General features: G+C 38.9%; 1 protein-coding gene across 1 annotated transcript in view; it reads right to left on the bottom strand.

Annotated features, from left to right (window-relative positions):
- Nucleotides 1–17,251, bottom strand: part of ADGRV1 (adhesion G protein-coupled receptor V1) — a gene marked incomplete at both ends in the record, with an annotated part of 566,633 nt that overhangs the window by 78,585 nt on the left and 470,797 nt on the right. Inside the window, one exon of the mRNA XM_080707128.1 lies at nt 3,115–3,236. Within this exon, the coding sequence (XP_080563254.1) occupies nt 3,115–3,236 (122 nt within the window). The remainder of the gene's footprint in view (nt 1–3,114; nt 3,237–17,251) is intronic.

Below are 17,251 nucleotides of genomic sequence, written 5' to 3'. Positions count from 1 at the left end.
ACCTCAGAGAAGGAAACATCTCTACTCCCCAACCTAGAAGCACTCTACCTGGCCTGTTCTACCTGCATCAGCCACCATCTTCTCAGGACAGCAGGTATGTCCTGCATTATCCAGCTCCTCCTTTGTTCTTTCAAGGGAAAAAAAGTAAAATTCCTTTGAAGCAACCAGTCTCCCTTCCTGAGCTATTATTTTCCCTCTCTGCATCCTCTGCAAACTCCTTCTGGTGCTAACTGTGGCTCCCAAGGGAGTTGAATTATCATCGCCAGGAAACTTGTATGCAATGCAAAATTGCAGTCCACCCAGACCTGATGTATCAGAAACCCTGGTGTAGGGTCTAATGATACATGCTCTAACAAGCCCCAGCACTGAATTCTCATGCACACTATAGTTTGGAAATGGCTAGTTTCAAATACATTGCTCTATAGTTCCCATCCTATTTAACTTCTCTGTTTCACTTGAAAGAGTTGTTATTGCTTGTTTTTGAAGTTCTCTTTTCTACCAGCAACTCCATTTCCTTATTCTGGCACTCATGATGTTTTCTGATCACTCATTAACAGCCTCTTTTACTGGCTCTCTCCCTATACCTCCTTAAGAAAACATGGGTGTGTTTACCGATGTCTCCAAAACCTTACCACTTGTGCGGCCCTTTCCCGGGAACCTTGTTCTCTGTGATCTATATTTGGACTAAAGGGGTCAGTGTCCAGACATTCCCCCTTACTAGGGATTTCCAAGCGATGTTTTTTTCATACACTCTACACTCTTCCATCAATTGGCTAACCAAATTTCATTAATATTTGTCTCTACAGCAACTCTGAAACCTGTTACCTACTCTTTATTCCAGGTACATTGCCAAAACACCCATACTCCAGATAATAATAGCTTACCTGCCTCTACCCACTTTTCTTTTCACTACCCTCCTAAATTTCCAGTTATCTAGGGTAGGGATGAGTATGTCACTCCCATTCAAAATGAGGAAAAAATGTAAAAGTGACAAAATAAAAAATCATGATAAAACCAACAAAACCATCACTTGGAGGGCTTGCTACTAGTTCGAGGCTGCAGTTCAACATCCTTGAGCATGGTGAGTTGGCGTTTAAGGCAAGTTCCCCTCTACCTCTTCGCCCAACACCTCTTCTCTAATTGCAAAACTTTTCTTCCTCCCTCCAAACCTGCTTAATTCAGACATGACTGATCATTTTCCCGTCTTGCAGCCTCAGCCAACACAGTTTTCTCTGTCTGAAATACTCATCTCTAACCACGTAGGCCTCATTTATTTTACAAACATTAGAAGCGTTACAAACTCAGGGGCTGAAGAGGTGAATCAAGTATATGGGATATAACTTAAGGTCGCAGAATCCATCTAAGAGGGAGACATCTGCTCAGGACTTGAAAATGGCTGCAACTCACATATTGTCTTTAAGAAAAGATAGCAATTCAGGTTTTTAATGTGACATTTCTCCATTTTCAACATTTGCAGCAAAGATGTAAAAATCAGAAATACTCTTGTGGACCATTGTGTGCCTGCCAAAGAAAATACATGCGCAGGCTGTTAAGTTGGACCTTGATTTTAGTTCCACTAGGCCCTGGGGATCCAAAGGTGATGGAGGCAGGGCCTCCGGCCTGATGGCTCAGCTCTGGACCCCACTCACTCGCTGGCACAGGCAGGAGAAAGCAGGCCCTAACTCAACTTTCTGGATGCTACCAGCACATCACAGGCCACAGTGTATTCTTATAACAAATTGCTTTCTTCCTTGGATGGTCAGACCCTAGAAGGGCAGGGGTATCTTCCTCACCCCAGTACAGGCAGCACAGGCATACTGTACCTGGCAAATGACAGTTGATCCAATATCCATTTTTATCAACCTATTCCAAACTTCTAAGTTAGTTTTTGTATTTTTCCTTCCTAAATTGATAATATTTTTTGATTAGGCAATGTTATGTAAGCTATGTTCAATTAAAGAATTTGTATCCTAATGGACAAAACTAAAACAGTTATATTTTAGTTTATGATAGAATTCTAAATACATGTATGTAGATAATACATACATAATATGTATATATTTTATGTATGTGTATAATATGTATGTATATAATATGTATTATCCATACAAATAATATGTATGTATTATGTATATACATGTACTTCTAAGAAGGTGGTCCAGATAAGGACTATACAGAGGTACTTTTAGTAAATTTAAGAAATTATTTTAGTGTAAGACCTTTTCACTTTAAAAAAATATGGAGAATGTGTTCATTTACTCTATTTGTTATTTTTGTGATGTAGCATTTTTCCACTTAACAAAAGTGCTAAAACAGCCAGTTTTAATTTTTTGCTTAGGGCTACATAATTTATAATTATGCTATCCAAGTATGCTCACAAAACTAATAGATATTGCTGGACTTGGAGGATATCAATTAATTGTGTGTGTGTGTGTGTGTGTGTGTGTGTGTGTGTGTGTGTGTGTGTTTTACTAAGGATTAAACCCTGGGTAAGAGAGTTCTGCCTGTGAGCATGCCACTAGTCCATTTTACTTTGTATTTTGAAACAGGGTCTCACTAAGTTGCGGAGGCTAGCCCTGAACATGTAATCCTCTTGTCTCAGCCTCGTAGTAGGATTACAGCCATGCACCACCACGCCTGGCTAATTCTTTTTTTTTTTTTTTTTTTTTTTTTACAAACCAAAACACACTCATTTATTAAGCAATAAGGGAAGATTGTTTGAACATGGCTGTTTTTACTCCTCATCTGATCTAATTTCTGGACACAGTCATAGTCCAAATAGGCAAATAGGTCCTACAAGGTTGCCATCTGCAAAGCTTCTAAACATCAATCTAAATGAAAAACAGCATGCTTTTGTAGTTACTTGGATATTGTCAAATGAAGGAGAGGAAATATCTTATATCTTCTCAATCTGTAGAGTGAGCAAGTTAGAACCCAGCCATATATCAAACCTTAAAGGCTTAACCCCCTTCCATTTTGTTCCGTAACTCCAGATGATGTTAGTGTGGGCACACATTCACCTAGACACGGATGCTTGACTCTTTAAGGTTGACAACCTGTGTCTTGTATTCATTAAGTGAGTGTTGTCATCGGTAACCATCCTGCAAGGCTTACCTGTAGACTGTTGAAAATGACAAAGAGAATCAACATCCAGAAGTGTCTGTAAGCCATGTGGAGTCCTCCCCAGAGCCACGTCATAGAAATCAGGGCGAAGAGATATAAAATCAGTGGAATTTCTAGAAATCATAAAAAAAAGAAAAATAATAAGCTTCACAATACTGTATAGTCAACCATATATACAAAATTCTTTTTGGCTCCTTTCTTGTGAGGAACATACTATGCCTAGGTACCCATTCTGAGAGAACAGCCCTGAAATCCTATTCTTATGACAGAGAAGGGAAAGCACATTGCTGAGTCTATATTCTTTCTGTTTTTCAAAGGATTTGCAGATAGGCCTAGGGATGGGAAGGAAGGAAACAGTCCTTCTCCTAGACTGCCACCTGCTGGACTGCTTAGGAAGTACCACGGATGACTCCAGAGTGTAAACCAAGTGTTCTTCCAGAAAAGATGGACACCAGTGTGCTCCCAAATTAGCATATCCCAAGCAGGCGTGTGTGTGTGTGTGTGTGTGTGTGTGTGTGTGTGTGTGTGTGTGCGCGTGCACGCGCGCGCACGCACAGTACTGGGGATGGAACCCAAGGACATTCTACCTCTGAGATCCACCCCCCAGCCGGATTTTTTTATTCTTTACTTTGAAACAGGGTCTCAGTGAGTTGCAAAGGGCCTCACAAAGTAGCTAAGGCTATAGGCAAAGCTGCAATCCTCCTGTCTCAACCTCCCAAATGCTGGGATTACAAATGTGTGCCACTACACTCAGCTCAAGCAGGCATTTTTAAATTGGAAATTGCATACTTTTTTGTGTGTCTGTGTGATGGGAAAAGTGTACTTACCTCTTTTTTTAATGAGAAGACATGGACATTTATTGTGAAGGTTAAGCAGTGGGTAAATGACCAATGCACCACCTCCAACTACTGAGTTTATTCTAACCATCATGATCCCATGCAAGTTATTGCCGTGTTTTTTTTTTTTTTTTTTTTTTTTTTTTTTTTTTTTTACCAAAGATGAAACTCAGGGGCCTTCTACATCTGGGCTATACCCCCGGACCTATTTTTTTATATTTTATTTAGAAATAAGGTCTCACTAAGTTGCCAAGAGCCTCACTAAACTGCTGAGGCTGGCTTTGAACCTGTGAGCCTCCTGTCTCAGCCTGCCAAGTACTAGGATTATAATTGTGTGCCACCATGTCTGGTTTTGTTTCAGTGGTTTTCAAAATGATTTTTTTTTTCTAGGGACAAAGGACTTTACCAACTTGTCTACTTATCTGATTTTGAATTTCATTTGATGCTTGGTTTTTAGAATAACTTTATAGAAAGACAATTTAATATCTGAATGACACGTTTTATAAGATTTAGAAAGCAAATGAGATCTTAATGGCCACAAATGAACACATTTGCAAGCAGTGGGAAGATAATCAGGATGGAACATACCACTGGACAATTCTCATGACTGACGCCACAGTCCTCTTTCCCCACCATCATAAATGGACACCTCAAAACCTCCTGCACTATGAAAATCTGAACAGTTAAACACAATTTTGTCAATTTTAAATCTTTTATTGTTTTGAAACGATCTCAAGCTTACAGAAGTGTGAGCGCAGCACAACAGCCTGACCCTCCATTACCTTCTGCATACTTTGATGTGTATTTTCTCAAGGACATTTTCCTGTATAGACACCATGTCATAAAAGCAGGAAATTAACATTGAATCATCACTACCACCCTCAAGTCCCACCCTCAAGTTACTCTGACAACTTCCTTTGTGTAGAAAGGTCCAGTCTTGCATAGCTGACATGTCTCTGTAAGTCTCCTTTAATCCCAAATGATTCTGTGTGTCCTTAACTTTTTATGAACACCAGCCAGTTTCCTTGTGGAGTGCCATTTGAGTTTTCTTTAATGCTTTTTTTTTTTTTGCAAGATTAGATTTAGACTATAGGCTGGCAGAAATCATATAGGCGATGCCAGTTTCTTCTTGATGGTATTCTATTGAAAAGTACAGAATTCAATTTGTCCCACTAGTGAAGATGCACCTTTTCATCACTTAAGTCAGTGCTAGATTTTCTAATGTAAAGGGTTCCCTTTAACATTCATAAGTATCTTATATGGCACCACTTGGAAATTGTGTAGCTATCTTTTTCTTCAGCAAATATTTTACTTCTTTATTTATTCTTATTTTTATTTTATTTATTTATTTTTGCAGTACTGGGGACTGAACCCAGGGGCATTCTACCTCCAAACTATACCCCCAGCTTTATTTTATTCTTTATTTTAAAACAGGGTTGCCGGGCATGGTGGCGCACACTTGTAATCCCGTGTTTGGGAGGCAGAGAAGGAGGATCGCGTAGGTTTGAAGCCAGCTCACTGGCTTAAGAGACCCTGTTTCCAAATAAAAAATATAAATAGAGGTCTGGTAGTATAGCCCGGAGGTAGAAGGGTTCCATCCCTAGTACCACCAAAAAACAAACAAACAAACAAACAAACCCACAAACAAACAAAAAAACCCCAGGGTCTCACTAAGTTGCAGAGGGTCTCACTAAGTAGCTGAGGCTGGCTGGGAACCTGCAATCTTCCTGCGTGCACCATAATGCTCAGCTTTTATTTATTTTTATAATAGTGTTCATAGACTCTTATTTTACTGTGTGGTTATCTTTTTATTTAGCAAATATTTGATTTACTTATTTTTATAATATGGGCTCATAGACTCATATTTAGTGAGTTATCATCCATTAGTATTAATTTATTATTTTTTGGTTGCTGCTATATTTTGTATTATTTATTTTGTGGCCCACATTGTCCCTAGTGGGAGCTTCTTCAAGATGGTTTCTGTGCCTTTTGTTATGTTGTTGTTCAATTAGCATTTGCTTGCCTAGTTAGTCCAAGTTCTTTCCTGCTCCAGTACTGGTTTCTTTTAGAGAAAAAGGACTTTTTTTTCAGGTCTGAGGATGGAACCCAGGGCATTTCGACCTCCTAGCTACCTCCTGCCCTAGATTTTATTCTTTATTTTGAAACAGGGTCTCACTAAGTTGCTCAGGGCCTCAGTAAGTAGCTGAGGCTGTCTGCAAACCCAGATACTCCAGTTTCAACCTCTCAAATGAATGCTGAGATTACAAGCGTGTGCCGGACATTGAGAAACTGTGATTTGGAGCCAGGTATGGTGGCACACGCTTGTAATCCCAACATTTGGGAGGCTGAGACAGGAGGATCACAGTTCACAGACAGCCTCAGCTACTTAGTGAGGCCCTTTGCAACTCGGTGAGACCCTGTTTCAAAATAAAATAATAAAAAAGTAGGACTGGGGGTGTAGCTCAGAGGTAGAATGCTCCTGGTTTCCATCTCCAGTATTGAAAAAAAGAAAAGAAAAGAAAAGAAAAGAAAAGAAAAGAAAAGAAGAGAAAAGAAAAGAAAAGAAGAGAAGAGAAGAGAAGAGAAGAGAAGAGAAGAGAAAAGAAAAGAAAGGAAAGGAAAGGAAAAGAAAAGAAAAGAAAAGAAAAGAAAAGAAAAGAAAAAGAAAAAGAAAGAGAAACTGATTTGGGGCTAGGTATAGTCACTGCTTTTGTTTCTCCTAAGCTCTCTCAGTAACCAGAGTTAGAAAATATATGTATGTACGCACACACACACACACACACACACACACACACACATTTACATTAAGTTTTATAGCAGTTCCTCCTTATCTTAGACCTTCAGTGGATGCCTGGAACTATGAAGAGTGCTGATTCTTATATATACTACATTTCCCCCTATATCTACATACCTAAAATAAAGTTGAGAACTTTCGCCTTTTTACTTAAAGAAAGCACTTTGTAGTTGCTTTTTGACATATCCAAATTGCCATCATCACTCTTGTATTTTCAAGCCAGTACTAAGTGTTGCTCAAATATGAGTCATGCAATTCTGCATTACTTGACAGGTAACCAAGATGGCTACTAAGTGACTACTAGGCAGGTAGTGTATACAGTGTGGACACACTGAACAAACAGATAATTCCTGCCTGGTCTGGACAGAACAGGATGGCATCAGATTAATGACCGCGCATAATGGTATGCAATTTAAAACTTATAAATCTTATATTTCTAGAGTTTTCTATGTATTATTTTTCAACCAAGGTTGACTGTGAGTATACTGTCTATTTCTCTATCTCCCAATAATGAAAATCATTAGTTTACACCAATATAATCCAATTCCAGCCTAACACCACCAGGTTAATTCTCCTTTTTTCTCATTCCCATATCATCTATTTGGCTTCTCTGTTAGCAAGCCATCTTTTTCTCATTATTCTTAATGTATTTACCTATTTGACCGGCTCTCCGATATGTACCTTGTCTCCCATTGCTGTCATTTCCCTCCCTTGTACCAATGGCCTCCCAGATGCTGGGATTCTGTAGCTTCCTGCAGGCCTGCGCCCCACCCCTGGGATGGAAGCCCTCCTCACAGTGACAGGGTGCTGATGACCCATATTTAGAAACCTTGTGATACATACCTTGGTTGTATCAACAAATGGATTTAGGATGGAATTTTGGGGGAAGGGAAAGGAAGCAAAAGAGCATGAAAAGAAGGGAGAGAAAGAGGAGGAGAAGAAGGAAGAATACGAACTTCTTACTGAGAAGAAAGGGTTTAGCAGGGGATTATGCTAATATCTTGCTCAGATATATAGTATATAAATTGTCTTGAGTTATTTTAATAACTACACAGAGAAAGTAAAACAAGAACAGGTTTATGTATGTGAATATTTCCTTTGTCATTAATATCTTGCAGCAGGACAAGAGATAAAATGTTAAGGTTTAAATTTGATCAAAATTTGCCAGCATGGTGGTGTATAGCTGTAATCTCTATACGTGGGAGGCTGAGACAAGAGGATTGCAGGTTAGAGTACAACCTCAGCATGTAGTGAGACTTTCATCAATCTAATGAGACCTTGTTTCCAAATAAAAAATAAAATCAGGCTGGGGGTATAGCTCAAAGATAGAATGCCTTTGGGTTCAATTCTCAGTACCACACACATACACACAATTATCAAAATTCATTTTTAATGAATAATGAACTTTGATAAAGGGCTAGAAGGCTCATATTTACTGCTGATAAAGTAGGAAACTGTATAAGCTATGCTCACAATTTTTGTGTGTGTAATAGGTATCAACTTTGGCTATTTCTCTCTTTCCTTCCAAAATTCTATTTATGGCTCTGTGCAAAGTACAAAAGGACATGCCCATTCTGCATGGACAGCTGAGGTCCAAATTTCCCAAATTTGGCTTGCATGTTCTTCTAGGTGACTAGAGAAAAGCAAGTGCTATGTACTGGCAGAACAGCAGAGAAGCTTTGGCCCATGTTTTTCTGGAACTCTGCAGAAAAGGGTGGTCACTTGGCACTCCAGAAACTCTGCTAGGAAGAAAGCCTATAAATACGTCAGTGCCCTTGAAGAAGCATATCCAGAGGTGTATCTGGATTTTGTGGATTGAAGCTTATACAATTTGGGGAGCATCTTTGAATGCAAACCCACCATTAGGTACAGGATCTTGGAAGGTGTCCATGCAGGTGAGAGGTCCTGAAATAAGTTTCATCAGCTTTACTATTAATCTACCTACTCTTCTTTGGGGCCTAAAAGAAAAAGGGGTGTGAGAAGTGGTATGCTGGAGATGAAAGTTGGGGGGTATGTTGTTAAATAGCTACTATAAATTCCATTTGGCAAACTGAAAATGAATGCTTCATTTAATGGAGATCACTTGAGTTTCCTACTTCCCAAGCTGCATCACATTCAGTGAACTACTAACAACTTCTCTGCTGCCTATAACTCAATGTTTACTGAGGAAGGCATCTATAATTAGTAATCTTAGATACAACTTATATTTGGGGATGGGTTAGTTTAACATAAAACAGAATTATTTCAATGTTCTTAATTAAAAAGAGGTCCTAAAACCACAGTATGGAGCTTAAGGAATAAGGATATCTATATAAAAGATGATGTTTTCCAGAATAGATAAAGAATGTCTACATTTACAAACAACAACAAAACTCCCAAAAAACCTAATTCAAAAGGATCTGGACAGGCATTTCTCTAAAGAAACTATACAAATGGCCAATAAACACCCAAAAAGATGCTCAACACCACTGGTTATTAGGAAATTAAAGTTTAAAACACAATGAGATACTACTTTGTAGCCATTAGGATGGCTATTATCAAGACACTAAAACATAATGAGTGTTGTTGAGGATGGAGAGGAATTGGAGCCTTTGTGCATTAGCGATGGGGATGTAAAAATGGTGTATCTGCTGTGGAGAACAGTTTGCTGGTGCCTTGAAAATGAAACAAAATTACCATATGATCCAACAATGCCACATCTGCGCTTATCTGCACATATACATAAAATAACTAAAGACAGGGACCAAATCTGATATGTGTATACCTATACTCATGGCAGTAATGCTCATCATAGTCACAATGGAACAATCCAATTGTCTATAAACAGGTGAGTGGATAAAGAAACTATGGCATTTACATACAATATAATTTTTTTTGTGGTACTGGGGATAAAAAAACAGGAGCATTCTATCTCTGAGCCACACTCCAAGCCCTATTTTTTATTCTTTAGTTTTTTTGAAACAGGGTCTCACTGAGTTGCAAAGGTCCTCACTAAGTAGTGAAGGCTCTCTGCAAACTGCAGTTCTCCTGTCTCAGCCTCCCAAATGCTGGGATTATAAGCATGTGCCACCATGCCTGGTTTTACATACAATATAATTTTACTCAGTACAATGTAGAGCCACCATAGAGGTATCCAATACTGTCCCGCCTCTTCTACCATGGAGGGACACAGTGAGAAGATCCTATTTGTGAACCAGATGGTGGGGCCCTTACCAAACACTAAACTGTTGGCATCTTGGTCTTGGATTTCTCTGTCTCCAGAACCATAAAAAATAAACTTTTTTGTTGTGTGGTAGGTAGCTAATCTGTGGTATTTTATTACAGTAATCCAAGCAGACAAAGACACTCAGGCTTAAAAAGGAATGGAATTCTGACACATGATATGACATATGTGAATTTTTTGATATGCCAGACACAAAAAGAAAAATAATTTCGTTCATACAAGGGTCCTAGAATAAGCAAATTCATAGAGAAAGAAAGTAGAACTGAGGTTACGAGGAGCTGGGAGGAAGGGAGAACAGCAAGTTATTACTCAATGGATATAGAGTTTCTGTTGGGGCTGATGAAATGGACTGGAAATTTTGATAGTAGTAATGGCAGTAGCACATTGGGAATATACTTAATGATACTGAACTGTACACTTAAATGGTTAAATGTTAGCCAGGCATGGGGGTGCACACTTGCAAGCCAAGCATTTGGGAGGCTGGTACAGGAGGATTGAGGTTCCTGGACAGTCTCAGCTCCTACTTAGTGAAACCCATTGCAACTCAGTGAGACCTTGTTTCAAAATAAAGAATAAAAAGCAAGGCAGAGGATATAGCTCAGAGGTAGAATGTCCCTAGGTTCCAACTCCAGTGCAAAAAAAGAAAGTTAAATGTTAAATTGTATGTTATATATAGTTTACTACAATTAAGAAAAAGGCAGAAGAACTATGCTAAGAAGTCAGGCTTGTGTCAAGATGTTTTACTATACAGAGAAAAAAGGCCAAATTATCGATGTACTTAAGTGCTTACAATAAAAAGAAGTCACTAATGTGAAAAACAAAGTAGTTTGAAAAGGTTTAAGTGGAAGAAATTACTCATAGAAAGAAGAGAGCAGAAAGCGAATATTCCAATTTGTACCATCATCACTAAGAAAGTCTAGAGACAGGTATGGTGGTGTACGCTTTTGATCCCAGTACTTGGGAGGCTGAGACAGGAGGATTGCAGGTTCACAGCAAGCCTCAGCTACTTAGTGAGGCCTTATGCAACTTAGGAAACCCTGTTTTAAAATAAAGAATAAAATAGGGTTGGGGGTATACAGCTCGGAGGTAGAATGTCCCTGTGTTCAATCCTTAGTACCACACACACAAAGAAGAAGAAGAAGAAGAAGGAGGAAAAGAAGAAGAAGAAAAGGAAGAAGGAGGAGGAGAAGGAGGAGAAGGGGGGGAGGAGGAGGAGGAGGAGGAGGAGGAGGAGGAGGAGGAGGAGGAGGAGAGAGAAGAAGAAGGAGGAGGAGGAGGAGGAGGAGGAGGAGAAGAAGAAGAAGAAGAAGAAGAAGAAGAAGAAGAAGAAGAAGAAGAAGAAGAAGAAGAAGAAGAAGAAGAAGAAGAAGAAGAAAGTCTACTCATGATGTTGGTAGATTCCATTGGGAACACATCACATCTCTCTATTTTTTTTGTTGTTGAAAATATGATTTCCATAAATTTAAGTGCCATTTTTAAAGAAAGTGTCCTGGTATATTATCTGTTTTCTTGTTAACTGCAGCCTTTAAACTCTGCACCAGTGGCAACAATAATGGCTTTATTATGGAAATCACACCTCATTTACATGAGGCTGAAATTTGTTCTGTGTTTACAATCTTCAAAAATACTTGCTTTAACTTTATCTCACTGACCTTCTAATTCTAACAATTTGGGATATGCTACTAAAACAAACTCATCAAAATAAAACAAGGAACATAACTGCGAAATGAAGAGGATTTAAGATATTTATGGGTCTATTTCCAATGAGGGGCAGGCAGGCATGCATTACCTTAAAATTAGAAAGACAAAAAGCAAATTGCAAAAAAGTTATCCAAGGCCTTATTTCTGAAACATGAGGTTTTATTCTGGAATTAATGGACGCTTTGAGGCAAGAAAGGTTCGGTGATCTGACTCACTTCTTGGTGAGAAAACTTGATTGCATTCCGGAGCCTTTTTAACAAGGGCTATAACTAATTCTACAATGCACAGTCTCCCAGCAGGGCTTTCCACAAATAAACCCAGAGGGATCCACAAAGATGACAAAGCACACATGTGTGTCATGCAACTATCAAAAGAGCATTAGAACACTCTGGGTGGAACACGAATCCACAAAGCTTATGAATCAGGTGTACAGACTGCTCTAAGAAACACCCTGCACCTCGTCCCAGTAGCTTGTCTTTTTAACCTTTGTGCACTAGTCCCATACTTGGTTCCAATTTTAGAATTCCATTTTCACTTCAGTACTTCTCCAAAACATTCCCAAACATGTTGGCAAAGTTCCATCACATTCAAGTTGTCACTTCAGTGACAACCTATTTAAAATGGACCTTTCACCAGGCATGGAGGCGCACGCCCAGTACTTGGGAGGCTGAGACATGAGAATCACAGGTTCAAGGCCAGCCTCAGCAACTTGAAAAGGCCCTCAGCAGGTTAGTGAGACTTTATTTTAAAATGAGATGAAATAAAGTAAAAGTAAAATAGGGCTGGGGGTATAGTTCAGAAGTAGAATGCTCTTGGGTTCAATCCACAGTACTATCAAAAGAAAAAAATGTTTTTAAATGAACACTTTAAGCAGAACATGGTGGAACACACTTGTAATCCCAGCATTTAGGAGGTTGAGACAGGAGGATCATGGTTCACCACCAGCCTTAGCTACTTAGTGAGGGTCTATGAAACTCAGTGAGACCCAGTTTCAAAATAAAGAATAAAAAAAAATATGGTTGGGGATGTAGCTCAGAGGTAGAATGCCCCTGGGTTCCATCCCTAGTACCGAAAAGAAAAAAAAAAAAAAAAATGAACCTTTCGGAATATCTTCCTTTCCCTTTTCCTCTATCTTGATTCATTTTCTTCACAGTACTTATAAACAGTTAACATTAAATAATATATGTGATGCTTAATTTTATATGTCAATTTAACTGGTGTAAGGGATGCCAAGATATCTGATTAAATTATTTCTGGGTGTGTTTAGGAGGAGATTTCTAGAAAAGATTAGCTCTGGAGTTTGAAGACTGAGGACAACAGATGCTCTCCTCAATGTGAGCGGGCATCACCAGACCCGTGAGGTTCTAAAGAGAACAGGAAGGCAAAGAAAGGCTAAACTTTCACCTTCCCTCTGCCTGATTAGGAGCTGGGCATGGGTTTTCTGCCCTCAGAGATCCTGGTTCTCGGGCCTTTGGCCTTGGACTGGAAGGATCACTTAACTTCTTTCTCCCAGTGAGTGGCAGATGGTGGAACTTCTCAGTCTCCATAATCACATGAGCCAATACTTCATAGTGAACCTCTTAACATATTTATCTTCTATTTGCTCTGTTTCTCTGGAGATCCCTAATACAATTTACACAAACGCACACTGATCTGCTAGTGGAATGTGAGCCCATGAAAGCATTATCTCAAGCATACAGATCTGAGCTTTGCTGATCAAGGTAGGGGCTCAAAAAGTAGCTGAATGAATGAATAAAAGCCAAATTCTAGTTCAAGTTTTTGCAGAACTGGCTAAGAGGATATGCTACAGTTAAAAGCAAAACTGAGAGCTAAACTCATATACTCTTTCACTCTCTATTTAAAGAGTAATAAAGGTGTAGAGAAGAAAGGTGATCTTTGCAGCAGCAGAGAGTAGCTGCTGGGCTACAGAGGCTTGATAAAAAATTCAAAGTTGTGGCTTATAGGCAAGTTGCTTATGAATTTCCACAGAAAATAAAACTTCCCTAAGGTTTTTTATGTATTATTATTATCATTGTTATTTTTACTAGGGATTGAACCTAGGGGCATTCTAATTCTGGGCAGAACCCATAGCTCTTCTGTGTTTTTTATTTTGAAACAGGGTCTTGCTAAGTTGCTGAGGCTGGCCTTGAACCTGTGATCCTCCTGTCTTAGCATTCCAGGTACTGGGATTAGAGGTGCCTGGCTGACTTTTTTTTTTTTTCCCCCAGGTACTGGGAATTGAACCCAGAGGCATTCTACCTCTGAGCTATACCCCCAGCTCTACTTTATTATTCTTTATTTTGAAACAGGGTCTCAATGCGTTGCAAAGGGCCTAAGTAGCTGAGGCTATCTTTGAACCACGATCCTCCTGTCTCAGCCTCCGGAATGTTGGGATTACAAGTGTGCGCCACCATGCCTGGATGACTGTTTTTATAATGAAAGGGAAAAAAAGAAAGGAAGGGGGAGTGAAGATGTGACAAGAGTGCAGAATCAATTTGGTTTATTTAAATTTCCACACATATACATCCATTCAAGGGCAACTGAGGAGTCAGAGTCGCTCTTGAGTCCTGCCATCAAAATTTGTTGACCACAAACCACAGAAAGAAATGCATTGGGAATGTGAACTACTTAGTCTTGAAAGAAAGGTGCTATGAAACCTCATAGAATGTATGATGCATCTTGATCTCGTCTCTTCTACTCTGCTCTATCTCCGCTATGCTGTCCCATGACATCCCTTTCAATCTCATTTTAGTCCACTTAAAATATGTTGGTAATGGGACTCACCAATCTATTGTGAACCATGGTTTGAAAACCCCTGTTCCAGAAGGATATCGAGATGAAGGAAGGCACAGTAAATAAACAGTCTGGAAGCTAGCACCTACTACCTTCCAAGATGGGTTTATCCTGACCCTTACTGATAAGTAAAACACGGAAGCCTGATTTGTAATGGACTAGGCAGACAAGCTACTGGAACTGCAGGTAGAAAAGATAGCTTATACTTGCCTAGAGCCTATTTCACGGGTGTAACGAGGAAGAATGTGAACAGCTTCTCCATGGAGTCTCCACGTCTGCAGAGAACCTAACTTAGGGCTCTCCTGGACGGAGAAGGACAGTTTAGTGTCAGGACTACTTTCAGTGTGATTTATTGCAATTGAAAAAAACTGGTGAAAGCCTAGAATTATGGTCTCGCCTTGCAAAAGCTATATATAATTTTCAATTTGCAGGCTATAATTTTGAATCTAAGAAGAATAACCAAGTTAGATGAGACATACCCACACAGATCTTGCAAGAGCTATTATTAGAGTAATTCTATTTGAACCATGTACTTCAAGGTTGCCAGATAATATTATATTCTAGTGGCAGGTGTGTGTGTGTGTGTGTGTGTGTGTGTGTGTGTGTGTGTGTGAATTAAGTCTGTGATTCTGTGGCTCTTAAGAAAAAAGTAAAATGGTTTTTGACTGTGTAGGAAAAATGTCTCCCAACTATGGGAAGGGGAAATTATCATTTGGATTCACAGCCGACATAGTAATTTTCTACACACTTCATAAACATTTTGTAAAATGAAACCATGACACAAGTTTTAGAAGATCAGAGTTCTGCCGGGCGTGGTGGCACACACTTGTAATCCCCATGCTTGGGAGGCGGAGACAGGAGGATCGCGCAGGTTCTAAGCCAGCTGTGCTGGCTTAAGACACCCTGTTTCCAAAAATTAAAAAAAAAAAAAAGGTCTGGGAGTGTAGCCTGGAAATAGAAGGGCTTCCAAGAACCACAGTACCACCAAAAATAAAATAAAATAAAAAAATAAATAAATAAAATAAAATAAAATAAATAAATAAAAAATAAAAAAAAGAAAAAGAAGATCAGAGTTCTGAAACAAACATGAAACCAGCCAAGTAACAACTGAAGACTGGCTTAGCCTAGTTTTTTAACTACATTACCAGTTACTCAGCCTTTAAAGAGCTCAAAACACTCATCTAAAGGCATGCTCGGGCATCTAACAGCAACTTCCAACACACTTTGCTTTTCTAATACAGTGAAAACGTACAATGCATCTATATTTTGAATCTTACTATATGGCCTCACTATTTTGACAAATTAGGATACTCAGTATGTGGCCAGGAAAAGCCAGTGAAGTTTCACAGAGAATCTGATAGGACATCACAGACAGTCATTAAATCTCAACAGACTCAAATTTGACACTTGTTTCCAGTTAGCTGTGACACACTGTCTCAAAAAAATTAATACTAAAGATAACTGTGACTGCAAGTAAGTATTTTTATGGGGTGTTAAATATGCCAGTTCCGCCAGGCGAGGTGGCGCACGCTTGTAATCCCCGCACTTGGGAGAGTGAGATAAGAGGATCGCACAGTTTCAAAGCCAGCCTCAGCAACTTAGTGAGACCCTGTTTCCAAATAAATTTAAAACAGGTCTGGGAGTATAGCCCGGAGGTAGAAAGCCCCTGGGTTCCACCCCCAGTACCACCAAAAATAAATAAATAAATAAACAAATTAATTAATTAATATGCCAGTTCCTAGAACTATCTTCTGGTAGATTCTCAAGCTGGATAAAAGCCAGCTTACCTCAAAGCTAAAACATTAGCTTTCTTTAGTTTGGTACTCTAGCCATCAAGACATAAAACTGTAATACAAATTGAAAATTTCATTTGATTTTCGTTTTACTTTCTTTACCATGTTACTATTCTAAAATTCTCCTTGTGTTAAATTTGCCGATTCCCTATCAGTATAATTGACTGTATCTGTTCTTTCAACAACTATTAGATTGTTAGGGCATTGCCTCTCTTTAAAAATAATGTTATACTTGCCAAAAGCTTTGGTTATATTATTTACTCTCTGTTGTTAAATGACTATATTTGTAAATGGAGAAAATGAATACCAAACCCATATCCAGAGCTGTTAGGATTCACAATAACAGACCACTAAGCAGTCTGATATCTAAGCAGTATTATATAAAGGCTTATCATTATCCATCTAAATAATGGCCTGGTACTCAAAGGTGGGGCAGGGATTTCTATGAACATGGGAATGAACTAATATCCTATTGCTCATTCTTACTAACAAACTTGCTCCAAGCCCTAACAGGGAAAAGAAAAGAAAACAATAGCATTAGGAAAGAAAGGTAATCTCCAGATTAAACACCAAGTATATGATCTAGTGAGAAGGCTGTCCAAAAAGAAAAAAAAAAAACACCCCCCCAAAACCCCCAAAACTGCCTATTTTGACAATATTTATATATAACTGATCAAAGTAATTTTATCAAAGTTGTTTGCAGCCAATGGTAGATATTGATATTTTTCTTTCTCTATTTGTCAGTGTGTTATGGAGCTTTTCATTTTGTGAAATTTTAATCCTATTTTTCTCTTTAATGTGGAATTCAAATTGTTAATGGCCACACTGACTCACGGGAGTCTGATATCATTAGAAAGATAAGAAAGATGCTATAGCTTATTTGTGCCCTAGACTCAAAACATTAAAAAGTATGTTTTTTAGAACAGTTTTTAAGGGCCGGGCGTGGTGGCGCACACTTGTAATCCCCGCGCTTGGGAGGCTGAGACAG

Source organism: Muscardinus avellanarius, assembly GCF_963383645.1.
Source record: "Muscardinus avellanarius genome assembly, chromosome: 1".
Classification (NCBI taxonomy): domain Eukaryota; kingdom Metazoa; phylum Chordata; class Mammalia; order Rodentia; family Gliridae; genus Muscardinus; species Muscardinus avellanarius.
Note: the sequence above shows the minus strand (reverse complement) of the source record. Positions and strands in the feature narration are given on the sequence as shown.